At 41.7% G+C, this 16267-nt stretch overlaps 1 protein-coding gene across 3 annotated transcripts in view; it reads right to left on the bottom strand.

Annotated features, from left to right (window-relative positions):
• Positions 1–1653: 1653 nt before the first annotated feature.
• The window catches only part of DROSHA (drosha ribonuclease III), a 113650-nt gene continuing 99036 nt past the window's right edge, over positions 1654–16267 (bottom strand). For 2 of the 3 annotated variants that reach the window (XM_032772238.2, XM_032772237.2), the window contains exons 27-32: positions 15388–15529; positions 8290–8372; positions 8096–8199; positions 6095–6187; positions 5218–5264; positions 1654–2113 (exon numbers count right to left, since the gene is read on the bottom strand). In XM_032772238.2, the coding sequence (XP_032628129.1) occupies positions 1983–2113; positions 5218–5264; positions 6095–6187; positions 8096–8199; positions 8290–8372; positions 15388–15529 (600 nt within the window). In that variant the 3' untranslated portion in view covers positions 1654–1982. Of the gene's footprint in view, positions 2114–5217; positions 5265–6094; positions 6188–8095; positions 8200–8289; positions 8373–9483; positions 9501–15387; positions 15530–16267 lie in introns of those variants that run through there. The other variant, XM_032772239.2, reaches the window with a different exon arrangement.

Genomic DNA, 16267 nt, shown 5'->3' on the forward strand with positions numbered 1-16267 from the left:
ATTTCCATCTGGAGTTGCAGGTATCCAGATGCTGAAGGCAAAATTTGACACTCAAAGTTTTCTGGACAAACCATTTTGCTAGAATAGGAAGATAGGAATAAAGTTACAATTAAGCTACAAACTGATATATAATTAGCCACATCCTGACAAAAATAGATATTTCTTTGCTTCAAATCATCATATTGTTCTTATAGAATCTTTACAACACTGCCTTTTTAAAGTCCCCCGCAACCTTTCACGTGCAGCTATAACACCCTCTAACTGTTTGAAGCTTCCTGGCTCCATTGTTTTAAACAACAATCTTAATAACTGCTCCTGGGGAATTCTGCGCCACTGCGCGTGCACATAATTCATGTGCCACACGTATTTTTTTTCCTGCAGAAAGTAACTTCTGCCTAAAGGTTGCTGCAGTTCTACCTTTTGCCCAATGGAGGGCACTGTGGCACTAGATCAGAGCAACCGCTCCCAGCCAGTCCCAGCTACCATAGGGAAGAAAAAGAGCCTGCACTGCCTTCTTCACAGTACCTGGTGGGCCAGGTCAGGAGACAGGGGATATGGGGAGATAGTGTGGAGCACATGGGGAGGGAGGTCACAGACCAGCTGCTGGAAGGTCACAGACGGGTTCATAAGGGCTAGTGGGGGAGGACAGATTGGGGTAGAGGCTGAATGGGAGTGGAGGTGCAGTGCCACAGGGGTGTGTGGGGGTGCAGGGCCACATAGGGAAAGGGAGGTGACTGAGTGGGGGCACAAAGACACATAGGGATGGGGGAGGGGGTGCAAGGACACAAGGGGATGAGGGAAGAGGGCTGGCTGAGGGGGTGCAGGGCCACATGGGGGAAGAGGGAACACAGAGAAACATGGGGAAAAAGGAAGGGGGTGCAGGGCCACATGGTGATGGGGGAAGCTCCCTAACAATCCCTCTGTGCCCCCTGAAAAACCTGTTCCACACTTTTTCCATCCATACTCAAGAATCCTCCAAGTTCGCACCCCGGCTCCTTCCCAGCAATTACTTCCCTCTCCCTCAGTTCCTCCATTACCCCTGACTCCCACAAGACTTTGTTCTGTTTCTGAGGGGTGTGGCAAATAATACGGTTCTGTATTGTAGTTTAAATGAATTATTACTCAAGAGTTCTGTATTAATATGCCTAGTAAGGAATCTATTTGTCAAAAAATATTTCCTGAATCTTTTTTGTCATCTGTATTGTTACAGATATAGTTGCTGACACGTATTTTCAGATAAATTACCAAAATAATTGAAACTGGTATGATTGTATTGTGTTATTTTGACAAAAAAATGAGCAGAATTTTGCAGAATTTTAAAATATTGTGCACAAACTTTTTAATTTTTTGGCACAGAATTCCCTGAGGAGTAAATAATGAATATTCCTGTGGTAAAGTTGCTATAGATTTAATGTACTTAAGATGGACTAAAAACTTACTAAGGTCCCAATTCAGCAAATCACTGAAACGTGCGTTTCACTGTATGTACACACTTAAAAGTTAAACACCATTTTAAGTCTTCTGCTGAACCAGGCCCACAACAACTTCTTTTTCCTCTTCAGCACTGAGTCAGTGTGACAGTGTTTGCAGGTCTTTGGAACAGAAACATTCAAACACAGGAGACACTAATTAAACAATTCTTTTTTTCTTGGCGAGATTCTGAAATTAACACTTTATTGTTTCATACAAGACAAAGTTAAAAACAAACAAAACAAAACAAAAATCCTCCACAACTTTTAATAAAAGATAAAAGGCCTTTTTGTAAAAAAAATCTTAGGAAAAGTCCCCAAGACTTTGCAGCTAAAACAGAATAAAAGAAACAATTTTTTTTTTTTTTTTTTTTTTTTTAAAGAGAGAGCATTATTTTGTATTTGCTGTCAGCAGGCATGCTTCATTCATCACCTCCATGAAACTAGGTTACATCTCCATAGGCCATCGAGTTATTAAGTAAGTAAATACGGCACTGTTTCCATGCCCTCCTTTTATTTCCTGACTTCTTCGGTCTCCTCTGGCTCTCTCTCTTGATGCTCTCTTTCCCACCTCATTTCTTTCAACTCTTGTCTGTATTTCCGTTCAATGAACCGTTTCTGATGGGCCATCTGGGGAAAGTTATCTGACACAGGGAGAAATATTTTACATTAATAAAGGGCAGCTGGTAGCACCGAGAATGCTTCAATTCTTATTTATTTATTTTTCTTTTATAAGATGGAGGAGAAAAAGTCACGCTGTTATTTTGCCTCATTCATTCTAATACTCAGTACAAAACTGGAAGTCTAGCATGATCAGACCACCTTAGTTTCAAAGATAATTTCAACATTTGTTTCCCTTGCTACAGAGCCTGGCCGATTCTCAGAAACAGATTATACAATGCTGACATAGTAACATGTCCAAGTAATACTTGGGTTTTACATTTTGTTCCCCTGGCAACAGGTAGTTAATACTGAAAAAGTGAAGTGAGAATACAATCAACACTCTGTGGAATGAGAGCAACTAAAATATCTGACAAAGTAAGAGCAACTGGTACTGAGTGTTGTACAGATGTTCACATTATTACTGTTTTTATTTTAGAAAATGCAAAAGCAGGCTTGAAAGCCAGCATAATGGCAGTGTTCTGAGTGGGAAAATAATAGCTGAGTTCTAAGATAACAAACACAGAATCATAGGACTGGAAGGAACCTCAAGAGGTCTTCTAGTCCAGTCCCCTGTACTCAAGGCAGGACTAAATCTTATCTAGGCCATCCCTGACAGGTATTTGTCTAACCTGCTCTTAAAAAAATCTCCAGTGATGGAGATTCCACAACCTCCCTAGGCAATTTATTCCAGTGTTTAACCACCCTGACAGTTAGGAAGTTTTTCCTAATGTCCAATTTAACCGCACTTGCTGCAATTTAAGCCCATTGAATCTTGTCCTATCCTCAGAGGTTAAGGAGAAATACTTTTCTCCCTCCTCCTTGTAACAACCTTTTATGTACTTGAAAACTGTTATGTCCGTCCTAAGTCTTCTCTTCTCCAGATAAAACAAACCCAGTTTCATCAATCTTCCCTCAGAGATCATGTTTTCTAGACCTTTAATCATTTTTGTTGCTCTTCTCTGGACTTTCTCCAATTTGTCCACATCTTTCCTGAAATGTGTACTCATTACTCCCATTGAGGCCTTATCAGCACAGAGTGCAGCATAAGAATTACTTCTCGTGCCTTGCTCACAACCCTCCTGCTAATACATCTCAGAATGAGGTTTGCTTTTTTGCAACAGTGTAACACTGTTGACTCATATTTAGCTTGTGATCTACTATGACCTCCAGACCCCTTTGCACAGTATAGAAGCTCCAGGACTTATGCGAGTGTTCCATTCCGGAATGCCTTGTGTAAGTCGAATTTTGCTTAAGTCGGGAATGCATCTCTGACAATTAAGCAAAAAAACCCAAACCAAAACAAAAAAAAAACCTTACAGAACTTAACGGAACTTTTTCCGTAAGACCAGATTTCCGAAAGTCGGGTTTGTATAACCCAGGGCACGTCTGTACTTCTTCCTAGGTAGTCATTTCCTATTTTGCATATATTTGCATTTGTCCTTAACTGAATTTCATCCTATTTACTTCAGACCATTTCTCCATTTCTAACTGCATTAAAAGCCATTCTCAAAAAGCAACAATTTAGCTATCCCCAATTCTACAAATATAAATAGCAAAATTCATTTTTCATTTTCTTATAATAGTGAATAATATTGATGTTATTATGTTATGTTCAAGCATTTTAAAAATTTAAATTTTCACATTTGTGGTAAATTATGAGAGGGTCAGACAATTAATTAATGACAATAGATGCTGAGATTTAAAACGTTAAAGTAAAATCATTAAAATGCAAATTGTCAACATCACATCAAAATATACAAATCAGACCCGTTTTTTCTATTCATTTGCTAGTCCATTTGTGATGAGCCTAATTCAAGTCTAAATCACTGGATTTTGACTCTAATAAATTCTCAAGCACTATTTTTCTTACTTTTGCCTATCTATAAATATTGATTATCACTGATGAAAATATTTTTGCATTGGTTAGTGTATGTATGTTGATATCAACATTTACTAACTTTTATTGATTAAAAATGTGATCCTTCCAGATTAAATATAAATATGTATTTAGAAATATATCAGTGCATGTATGAATGGTATCTGGTTTAAACGCAATCCAGACTACTTTGAGGTGATGATGCTGGGTCGGGGGCAACACCTGGAGGAGATGGCAGAAAAAGAACATAAAAACATAATGGCCACACTAGATCAAACCAAAGGTCCATCTAGCCCAGTAACCTGTCTTCCGACAGTGGCCAATGCCAGATGCTTCAGAGGGAATAAACAGAACAGGGCAATTATCAAGTGATTCATCCCATCTCATCCAGTGCCAGTTTCTGGCAGACAGAGCATGGGGCTGCATCCCTGACCATCTTGGCTAATAGCCATAGATGGATCTAGCCTCAATAAACTTATTTAATTCTTTTTTCAACCCACTTATACTTTTGGCCTTCACACCATCCACTGACAAAGAGTTCCACAGGTTGACTGTGCATTGTGTGAAGAAGTACTTCCTTACGTTTGTTTTAAAACTGGTGCCTATTAATTTCATTGGGTGACCCCTGGTTCAAGACCATAGGGGAAGATCCTTAGTTGCTGTAAATTGTTTTAGCTCCATTAACTTCAGTGGAACTGCAATAACTTACACTACAGCTGAGAATCTAGGCTTTTAACACTGTTTCATAGAATGGTCCTAGAATTGACCTACCCTGTCCACATTATCAAAAACATTCTAGAAGATGGATGCCCCTACCACAGTAGACAACCTTACTAGCAAATGGTTGTAAAATGTGTTGGGTGGATTCACCCTGTACCACAGAGCAAGCTTACCCCATTCTGTTCCATGTTAAAGCAGGGGAACCTTGTAGTGATTAAGGGAATTAAGTACAATAAGGGACAACTGCTGCATCTGTGACTTACTGAAAACTTCCCTTTGAAAACGCCTGTGTGTGTCATATGTACTACTTGACTTTTGACAGTTTTATGGAAACTATTAATAAGCAAACCTAAAGTTCAGAAGCTGATAGCATTTTGTGTACATTCTCTGGCCCATTTTCCTCCCCCATAAAAAAGCCACCTTGCCCCCCATGAAAACCCAGTTGAGTAAATTACAATAGTTTTCCCATTTCCCAAGAAAACCTCTTACATTTTTCAAGTGCATCCATAGCAGCTCCCATCTCTGCTTGTTGAATACTGTCAAAACCAAACAAAAATATGGTAAGTTTATGCTTTACTGGGTAAACTACAGTTTCGCAGAATCTGGGGTTCATATTACTCTGTTGTGATCAACTCTTCAAATAATCACTGGTCAGTCAGTCCCATAACGTAATGGATAAATCAAGTTTTCCGCAAATGTATACATAATAGTGCCATAATTCCTACGGAATATTTTTTTAAAAAAATTAGATCAATAAGGTTGTTTTGTAATTCATTAGTGAAGCAGTTGTTTTAATTAAGAGAAAGAAAAACTAACGAAGACAGAAGAGTGAGCAGCAAAAATCAAATGACATTTTGGCTCTGTACTACAAAGTGAAAATTATGTACTGACGGTTCTGTTCTAATAATCTTAGAGGTTTAAGACCATTACAAAAATGTGTAACTTTTTTTTCTATGCCAAAAAAATAATGAGGGCTGGACTGCTGGTGGTGATCAGTAAAAAATGGGGAAAGACTCTCTGATCCTAAATAGCCAGTTTAAATTTGTCCATGGTCACTGCCATCTGGAAGCTATTTGGTGGTTTCAGTGTATAAATGTCACTAAACACACCTGCTTCTTTGGAGCCTCAGCAGAGAGGCTAAGGACCAAGTGGACATGGAGACTAACTACCTCCAGCCATTTGGATATGGTCCCATTGAAGCAAGGTTGAGGCACAGAGGCAGAGTAGTGAGGCTGCACAGCTGTTGCTCAAGTTGCTTTACCTTTTCTGTGACTAATCAGCAAATATTAGTCTCCTGTGCTGTCATTTCAGAGGCTTTCACAATCAAGTTCGCTTTTTAAAACCATTTCATACATTTCCACTGTACCTTGGGCCTTTACCACATCCTATTCTTTCCCCTTTGAAATAAACAGCAACTGTATATGTCCTGGCATGAGAAGGTCCCACTGTCTGCAGGGTCCTAAGATAAGAAAGACATAATTTGTTCAAGCAGAAAGTATGAAACAATAATCTAGCAATGGCATATATCTCACCAAGCTTTCAGTCCACTTAGCAAGATTAGCACAAGGCACAATGTCAGAGGGTAAACTGCTGGCTGTATATGTTACTTCAACCAAAAGATGTCAAACCGGTGTCTTTGTCTACAACTAGCTTTATTTAACACTCCTGGTCTTACACATAGGCCCAGTTAAAAACCTAACTGCATGACCTGTAGTCAAAAATGCTTACATACTCATCCAATTGCTGAAACTCTGTGGCTCCATTTTTAATTGCATGAATAAATGTAGTTATACAATTGGACACACATTTTTAATCAGACAAGTCAGCCCATGTACATTGAAATTTTGGCCCATAAACTGTAAAGAGTTACGAAGGTTTAAAGGAGTGTTGCTATTTGATATGCTGCTCCTCTACATGACAAATTCACAGAATAAACACATTGTTCCATCAGAAAAGTTATCGTTTCTGTCACTTATCAGCCCACCTTTCCATTTGAGTGAGATTCTAGGCTATGCATTAGCAGCCATCTCAAGGAGAAAGACATAATTCCCTAGACACTCAATGAATTTGCTTTTCCTTTTATCTCTTCCCTCTGCCCCAACTCGCCTCACTGCCAAGATGAGATCTGTCCATTACCTTGTTTCTCAATAGAAGGAGCAGCAAAAGTTCATATCAATTTTTGAAATATCTAACCAAATTACTCTGCATCTAATGAACTGTGTAATACCAAACATGCATACAAACAAAGTACACCCTAGATTTTAAAAGCAAAACTACTGGCTGCAAATGCAGTGAAACAAATAACTCCTTGGCAAGAAAATTAAACAAGATAATAGGAAGATAACAGCAAATGTAGACTGACTCTGAGCTGTACTATCAAAATCAATTTATCATAAAAAAACAGCACAAACATATTGTACTTATACTCAGTGGGTTTGACAAGAAACAGAAATTCATTTCTTTTGTATCTCTCTCTCTCAAGATAAGGGAGTAAGCTCACAGATAAAGACCTGGGAAATCAGATCTGCAAAGTATCACTTTGCAATCATATTTCTGAAGTACATCAATTTTCACTGTAACCCCCTGCACTTCATATGAAACTTTACTTCAGAAAACGTGAGAAATATGCCTGGGTTTTAATTCTATACACATTCTGGTTATAATAAATACTGATAATAAAGGCCTGGCATTTTGATAGCATTTTCCTTCCTCTTTTTTTCAGCTACTTACACACCCATCAGTGTAGTACTTGTGTGGATGTGGAAGTGCTTTACAAAATACAACATTTGATATAATTTCTATGAGGTAGGTATAATCCTATTTTACAGCTGGGGAAACTGAGATACAAAGGTCACATAAAGTTCATGGTACTGCTGGGAACAATGCTCAGGTTCTTGACTCACAGTCAATGGCTACATCCAAATGACAAGCTTCCTCAGCGCACTCATTGTACTTGAGCATTCTGAATATTCCTTTTGTTTTTAACAATTTCGTCTTTTAAGGAATAACTCATTTAAAAACTCCCTGTAAGCCCTGAAAAAAATATCCACTGGGGCTTTATGTAATGAAAAGACAGGGTTCTTAATAATTCAACTCTGCAGTGATTAAAACATACAGATCTCAAAATGTTGGTTCAACAATTTCTACTCCCAAACAAAACAAGACTGTTTTTAATATCTTTGGTTTGGAAGCAGACTGAATTATTTCTTTAAACAACAGACAGAACAATTTAAAACCTAGTCATGATCAAATGGAGTCTTAAAATAAAGACAAGATAGAAGGAAGATGTTCAGAGTCTGATCACATCTAGTACTGGGTAAAACAAAGACTGATAATTAGTTTGTATAAGTGATACAGGGGTCCTTACTTGTACAGAGGAATGTCTGGCTCTTTTCCTTCCGTCCTGAGAGTCAGGCAGCATTGCTGAAGCTGGGATTTAGGGTCATTCCAATCCTGATTTAAAATGAATTCCTATAATAAATCCACAAAGATGGTTTGAGAGTTTGCAGTAACTGCTCAAATCGCAATGATATATGAAAATATGAAGCAAACTGACCTTACCTTTAATCGTGGAAAAAAGCACACGTTCATGAAAGTGTGAACATACTCCAAATCCTTATCAATGTAAAGAGCAGCAATAAAAGCTGAGAAACAAAATATTTAGGTATTACCACTCACGCATGAGGAGTGTAGTGCTTTGCACTCTTATAGCACTATTAGAGTAATTTAAAGCACTTTAAAATCATCAAACTAAGCTTCACAACACTGCTGTGATGTGGGAATTATTGTTACCGCTGCTTAACAGGGGAGGAAGCTGAGTCAGCAAGAGGTTAAGCAACTTGTCCACGTTCACACACACAGTCATTTATAGACCCAGGAACAGAACCTGGCTCCTAGGCCTATGATTTTAACCAGCAGACCAAGACTTAGAAATAAATCACTATTGGGTACATTATAAAAGCTTAGGTATAAATCACTGTTGTTTGTGAATAGTTTCCATTTACTAAAAGGATTTGGCAAGAGACATCAGATCTTAGCTTCTCACACAATGTATTAAAATGCACTGATACAGATTAACTTTCCTGGCACAGTATTTATTACCGTTTCAACTGCCTTGGAAGGAGAATCGCAAACACTTTCATAAATGGATTGAGGGGCTTGCTCTGTGTGTCTCTGTACTCTTTGTGGAAATGCTATTTTGAAACCTCCTATTGAAATTCAGTGAAGCACAGAGTACCCCTACATTCTGGATCACTTTTTCCTCTCTTTTGCTAATAATAAGAGCATGTCAGAGTCACTACCTCTGATTTGTCAGAACTCCTGTCCTCCTGACTCAAATGCCAATAAATCTTTACTCTTAGGGACAAAATTTTGATATCACCTATACTAACCCCCCATTTCTGAGCCCACAATTTTGCATCTGCAGTTCTTTGGGGGATACAGCTCAGGTCATGTAAACAAATAAGTTCTTGATTGCTCCTGCAAATTGGATACTTAGGCATCTAAATCACCTTCTTTGTGTCTGCTCATAGGGGATGCAAAAAGGGAGGCTAGTATTTGAATATCTGGTCCTTGAAAGTGGCGATTACTTACTGTAGCTGGAGGTTCTTCAAGATGCGTGGTCCCTATCTGTAATCTACAAGTGGTATGCATACATGCCGTACGCCTGAGTCTTGAAATTCTTCAAAGCAGTGCACCCTAGCAAGGGTATAATAGGTAGTGTGGGTCAACACCTCTCCAATTCCTTTTCTTACCACAAATCCAACAGGATCCTAAGCAGAGAGGATAGAAGGTGAGAGTAGAATACAGATAGGGACCACACATCTCAAAGAACCTCTAGTTACAGTAAGTAACTTCCACAGCTTCTTTGAGTGATGGTCCCTATGTGTATTCCACACATGGGTGATTGGCTAGCAGTGTTTAGACTGGAGATGAGTGTGAGGAGGCTGGTAACAAAGATGCTTGCAATACTGCCAATCCCACCACTGCATCTGCAGCCAAGGCATGGACTAGATCATAATGTGTCTCAAACGTGTGGATCGAAATCCAGGTGACTGTTCTGCAGATGTCTTGCAGCAGAATATCTGATGGGGATACCATGGAGGTATCCTGTGCTCCCCCCTCCAGGGGGAGGAATATTTACTAACTTGTAGCACTCTAAGATGCATCCCGAGACCCACTTAGAAATCCTCTGGGAGGAAACTGGCTTGCCCATGGGACTTCTGTGCTATGGTGATAAAAGAGCCTTAGTGATTTCCTAGTTGGTTTGGTTCTTTGCAGGCAGAACACCAGGGCACACTGGACACAGGGGCGGCTCCAGGCCCCAGCATGCCAAGCGCATGCTTGGGGCAGAATGTGGCGGGGGGCGCTCTGCCGGTTGCCGGGAGGGTGGCAGGCGGCTCCGGTGGAGGGTCCCGTGGCTCCCTGCTGGTCCTGCGGCTCCGGTGGAGCATCCGCAGGCATGCCTGCGGGAGGTCCACCAGAGCCGCGGGACTGGTGACTGGCAAAGCGCCCCCTGCGGCGTGCTGCCTGCTTGGGGTGGTGAAATGGCCAGAGTTGCCCCTGATTCGACATTGAGAGAGTGAAGTCTCCTGTCTTCAGAGGAAGCATGGGGTTTCGGGAAAAATACAGGTAAGTATTATTTGATTGATGTGGAACTCAAAAACAATCTTGGGGTGAAACTTTGGGTGCAGTTGAAGAGAAACCTTTTCTTTGTGAAACACAGTATAAGGAGATTCCACCATGAAGGGTCCAAGTGTGCCAATCCATCTAGCTGACGTGATAGCTATTAAGAATGCCACCTTCATGGGCAGGTGGGCCATAGTACAAGTCACCTTGGGTATGAAAGGTGGACTAGTGAGCTTGGACAGGGCAAGATTAGGGTCAGATTTATAGGTAGGTCTAAGGACCAATGGGAAGGTCCTGATCAGGCCTTTCATGACTCGTACTGTAGTTGGGTTAGTAAAGAGAGATCATCCTTCCACTGCAGGGAGGAAGGCACTAACATTGCTGCTAGATGTACTTGTAGCAAACTAACAGAAAGACCTGAAGTTTTCAAGGATAGGAGATAGTCTAGAACAACTGGAATGGTTAAAATATCGGGAGAATGTTAGTGCAGTTGTGCACAGGTTGAAAGGATCAGCTGAAATGGAGCTGAACATGAGCATTCTATTTCTGACGCCCATCCAAAAACAAGGCCATGAGATGCAGCGTGCCCGGATTGGGATCCTTGGTCTTCCACCTGCTGTGGGTTAGGAGATCTGAGAATAGGCGAATTCTGACTGGTGAGCAGGCAGATTGTTAGAATTTCCATGAATCAGAACTATCTAAGCCAATGAGAATGATGTTGGCGCCGTCAAGACTTATCTTTCCTATGACCTGTGGAAGCAGAGAACTGGGAGGAAGGGCATATCAGAGGCCATTTCTCCAAGACATCAGCAGAGTATTGCTTTGGGAATCGCAAACCCTGGCTCCCCTGGTGCAATATAGGGGGAGCTTTCTGTTTGTTTGGGATGCGAAAAGGTTGCATAGCAGAGTTACTCATTGTGTAAATATCTCGCTCAGAACTGTGTCATGAATCTCCCACTCATGATCTATCAAGAAGCTCCTGCTTAATTTGTCTGCCAGGGAACTGTGAATTCCAGGAAGGCACGAGGCCTGTATTGTGATGCAGTTCCTGACACACCAGTTCCAAAGACTGATGGCTTCCTGTCCGAGTAGATGAGATCTTGCTCCTCCTTGTTTGTTTATATAGTGGTGATATTGTCCAACATTATCTGAATATGGAGTGAGTGCATATGCAGAAGAAAGGCCTTGCAGCAGCATATCTGTAGTCTGAAGTCCCAGTACCCTGAGCAGTGTGGTTCTCCACATGAGCCGTCCACCCCAAAAAGGGAGGCAACCATCACAATAGTGGTCTTGGGAGTGGGAGGGATGAAGGGAACTTCCACCATGACATTTTCCGGGTTCAACCACCAAGTCAGATGACAACTCTGGTAAGAATGACCAGGAGTTGATGTGGTCCTTGCTTGGCTGACAAATCGAGCGGAGCTGAGCCGGCAGGCACTGTAAGTGGAGTCTGGTGAAAGAAGTCATGTAGGTGCATGCAGCCATGTGGTCCAATAGTGAGAGGCACTTGTGTATTGTGATTCATGGATTGCAGGTTATGTGAAATCAGGGTGCTCAGTGCATGAAACCTTTCTGAGAGGAGAAACAATCGTGTGAAATCCATGTCCAGCTTTGCCCCTATAAAGTTTATTGACCTTGTGGGTAACAGAACAGACTTCTCTTCATTTATGCACACATTTAAGGTTGTTCAGAGTTGTATGAAACACTGTGGTGATGACTCTATGTTCTGACAAGATCAGACCAGGAGCCAATCATCCAGGTATGGAAATACTATATATTCTTGGCTTCTCATCTGGTCTACCACCACAAGAAAAACCTTTACAAATAGTCTGGGTGCCATACTGAGCCCAAAGGTGAGGACTGAAAAATGGAAGTGCTCCTGGCCTACCATAAAATGCAGGAACTCCCTATATGATGGGTGAATGTCCACATGGAAACATGCATCCTTCATGTTGAGAGCCACGAAACATATCCCTTCCCGAAGGGAGTGGATTATAGATGCTAGCCTAATTGTCCGGAACTTCCGCTTTCAAATGTTGAGTTGTTGAAGGTCCAGGATGGGTCTCCACCCTCTGTCTTTTTTGGGAATTAAGAAATAAAGGGGAATAAAGCTTTCTCCCATGTTAATGAGGTGGAACATGATCTATTGCCCTGCAGTGAGGGAAGCTGCTTCCCACTGAAGAATCACCTTGTGAGAATGATCCCTGTAGGGGGGACCAGGAAGGGGATGTGTGAGGTAGAAAGGAAAGAAACTCTATGGCATTTCTCCAAAATCTATGGATAATCTCCAGAACCCAACTGCCCACAGTGATCTTGTTCCAGTTGTGGGTGTAGAGCGAGATGACCCCCAAAGATGATGGGGACATGGTGATTGGCATCAGTGATGGTACATGGGTCTTGAGCAATACGTCAAAAGTGGCCCCTGGCTGGTGACAGAGAGTGATTAGAGGCTGCGGCAGTAGAAGAGGCTGAGAAGTGAGGTCTCTGAATCTTCTGGTGTTGACATGCTGGTTCAGCTGTGCACTGGTAATAATGTGAATGAGAAGGGGGTGGCCTAATTCTATAGGGTTGCCTCTGATGTTTCCTTCTAGAGGTCGGGGTATAAATCCCCAGGGAATGCAGAGTCGATCTCAAATCTTTTAGTGAGTTCAGGGACTCATCCATTTTCTCACTGCAGAGATTCAATATGTCAGAAGGGAGGTCCTGGACCTCCCTAGGAAACCCTCGTAATTGTAGCCAGGAATCCCTTCGTATAACTAGACCAGTGGCCAAACTTCTGGAAGCGGTGTCAGCCACATCCACTGCAGGCTAGAGGGCTACCTTTGCCACCAGCTTCCCCTTATTGAACTGAGACTGAAATTGGACCCTATCTTCTGTGAGATGCTTGTCTGTGAAGTCTGGATGCCCAGAACGGGTATTAAAATAGTATTTTGTAACAATGCTTGCTAGTTAGCAGGAACAAAATACCATCTCTTGGCCCTTTTCAGTGTAAAAGGCAGAGGATGCTGGTGTGTTCCATACCACCCTAGCTGGTTCTAGTATGATGGGTATGGCCACCTTACTTGGTCCCTAAGACTACATGATGTCCAGGAGACAGTGTTGAAGGTTCTGGGTCTCCTCTAACAGGATCTGTAGATCACTGGACGTTTTTTGTAACAGCTCCCCTATTGGCAAGGGTCATTCGGCAGAGAAGGTGAGGAAGGAGCAACCACTTTATCTGGAGTTGATGAAGAGGCAACCAACGGAATGTTGGTACCTGCCGCTCTGGTTCCACCTCTTCCTCCTTGTACACGAACGAACCAGCTGGCAAGAGGGAGAGGAGTGACATTACTCTTGAAAGGGGCTCGGAAGCCTGCCATATGTATCCCACGAACAACAATAAGGCCAGAAAGAGGTGTCAATAGGTTGTGGGGACCCTAAGGAAATTGGTATCAGCGGTCTCAAGCGGAGGGGGGGTTGTACCGAGTGGAATGGTGGGTGTAACCTCTCAACTGCCTATTGGACTCAACTGTCTCTAGGGAGATACCAATTGGAGAACTGCTCAATAGGTAGTGGCAGTGCCACCAGTACCAGGGTAGTCCTGCCGGATGGTTGGAAGTGAAATGATTCCCAGGATACTGATGTAGACTCCTCCTCCAAAGTAAAGACATATTTCCTCTGGTGTTATACAAGTCTTTGTATGCCCTGGAGTCCGAGGAGTTCCCATAGATCCAGTGCATCTGCAGCAACTGGATGGTCTTTAGATGGATGAAGCATTACCAACATTGGAGCTGGACCAGCACTCATAGATGGAACCAGTCAATGTCTATTTTTGCACGCTGGTACTGAAATGACCCACAGAACTGGCAGATCTTTCTTTTTATGCATCTTGCCCTCTGATCTGGGGGTCTTCATGGAGCCAGTTCATTAGGTTTCATTTGTGATGTCTCACCTGACCTGGACTGGCTTGGGGAGGAAGCTCGTTTCTTATGGACAGTCCTCAATGGGGATATGTTTTTGCATCAAGGATCATGCCATTTATTCTCATGGGGAATCCTGGAAGAAGAATTCTTGGGCTTACATGTTGAAAGCTACACATGTAGCTGCTACATGTAGCTGGTACATGGACAGGTGCTGCTAGGCAGTTAAGGCCAATGTTCTGGGGGTTCTCCCTGGCCCAGATTGGAAAGGTGCCTCATAGTCTTCTCTATCAGGTGCTTCTGCAGGTGAAGCTCTCAGGCTTCTTGAGTTCTGGGTTGGAAGGAACAACAGATACTGCACTTTACAGAGATATTTGCCTCTCCCAGACAGTACAAGAATTGTTGTCATTCTTCACTAATGGAGATGGATCAAGGGCAGGAGACACAATTCTTGAATCCTGGGACTCTGGGCATAGTTCTGGAGCCAGAGAGGAAACTGGCTCCAGAACCTGGGAGAAAAACACTATACTATAAACTTCCTAACTACTAATCTAAAAACATAACTATTTACAAATGTTTTCTTGATAGGTAATGAAATGACGTGAAGGAGGACACAATTCTGACTCAGGCCATGCAGTGGTAAGAAGCAACTGGAGATGCATCAACTCGCACTGCCTATTATACCCTCGATCGGGAGCACAAGGAGAGCTACTGTCCATGTGTGGGCCAAGAGACACTGCTTTGAAGAATTTCTAGAGTTGGGTGCACAGCATGCATGTGTACCCATGTGTGGAATACACGTAGGGATCATCACTTGAAGAAGTATCATTCTGAAAATAGCAACATCCAACCAAAAAACAGAGTTAAAATATATATTTTAAAATAATACTACTTTTTAAATGGAATTATTAAACAAGTCCTGGGGGAAAACAGGCTGTTTAAATACCTGGTAGAATGAGGGCCTTTATCTCCATACTGTCTCAATATACTTATTCAACATACCAGTAGTCACAAAGAAGCTTCCCCTATTTTTTCACATGCTTTTAGTTTTTAAGTATTAAATATTTAATTAAGTAATTAAGTATTTAATTATTCTGTTAACAGTCTGATTAAGACCCATATTGGTACTCACACTCCAAGAGATCAGCCAAAGTCTTAGTCCGAAGAGCCACGGGTCTCTTGGTCTTGTCATTAGTGATGGCAAATTCCTGCATACCCAGTTCTTCTGCTACTTTGGCCTGTGTCCTGTTGTTCACCAATGAGCTTCGCAACAACTGAAACCACAGAAGAGTTCCACCTAGTTTTAACATTAGGTAAGGTTAAACTATAAGAGCAAAGCAGCTCGTTAGGTCCTTATCCCCATGAGTTCACTGAATTTCTCTTCTCAGCACATTCTGATTTCTGCTGGTGTTTTTACACCCAGTCTGTCACTGGAGAGTCTCCATTTGTTTCTGATCCAACTTTTGTTTCATTGTCCCTTCTTTCTACTATCTGTCTCCCTTGTTCCATTCCAGCTGACGGTAAGGAAGAGGATGACTCGGAAGCCGAGATATTATGGTGCTCCAGTACCATTGGTAGGAGCAGCAGCATGAAACTGACTAGGACTCTGTGCATCAGTCAGTTTTATTGTGCTGCTGGTGCCCAGATGATATAGCAGTGCAGGAAGAAGTGCACAATCATGCTGATGGAGGATTCTAAGAGAGCCTCCTACTTAGAAAGAAGGTGCAGTTCCCATAATCCGGCATTACATTTAAAAAAATTGGTAGTGTTCCTCTTTAAAAACAAATGCCTTCTCCTCATCAGTCTATTTCTTGTATCGATTTTGCTGGAAGTATATATGCTAACATAATCTGAACATGTTTTACCATAGGAAATACAGACAAACAAGCACAATATCCTGAAATCCACACACATACAGTACATCCAAAGTGTAAGAATATTTGTACCCAGGATTAAAAACAAAGATGCTCTCTATGTTAAAGCAAGGAAGACTACTACTACACAATTAGCAA

Source organism: Chelonoidis abingdonii, chromosome 2 (assembly GCF_003597395.2).
Source record: "Chelonoidis abingdonii isolate Lonesome George chromosome 2, CheloAbing_2.0, whole genome shotgun sequence".
NCBI lineage: Eukaryota > Metazoa > Chordata > Testudines > Testudinidae > Chelonoidis > Chelonoidis abingdonii.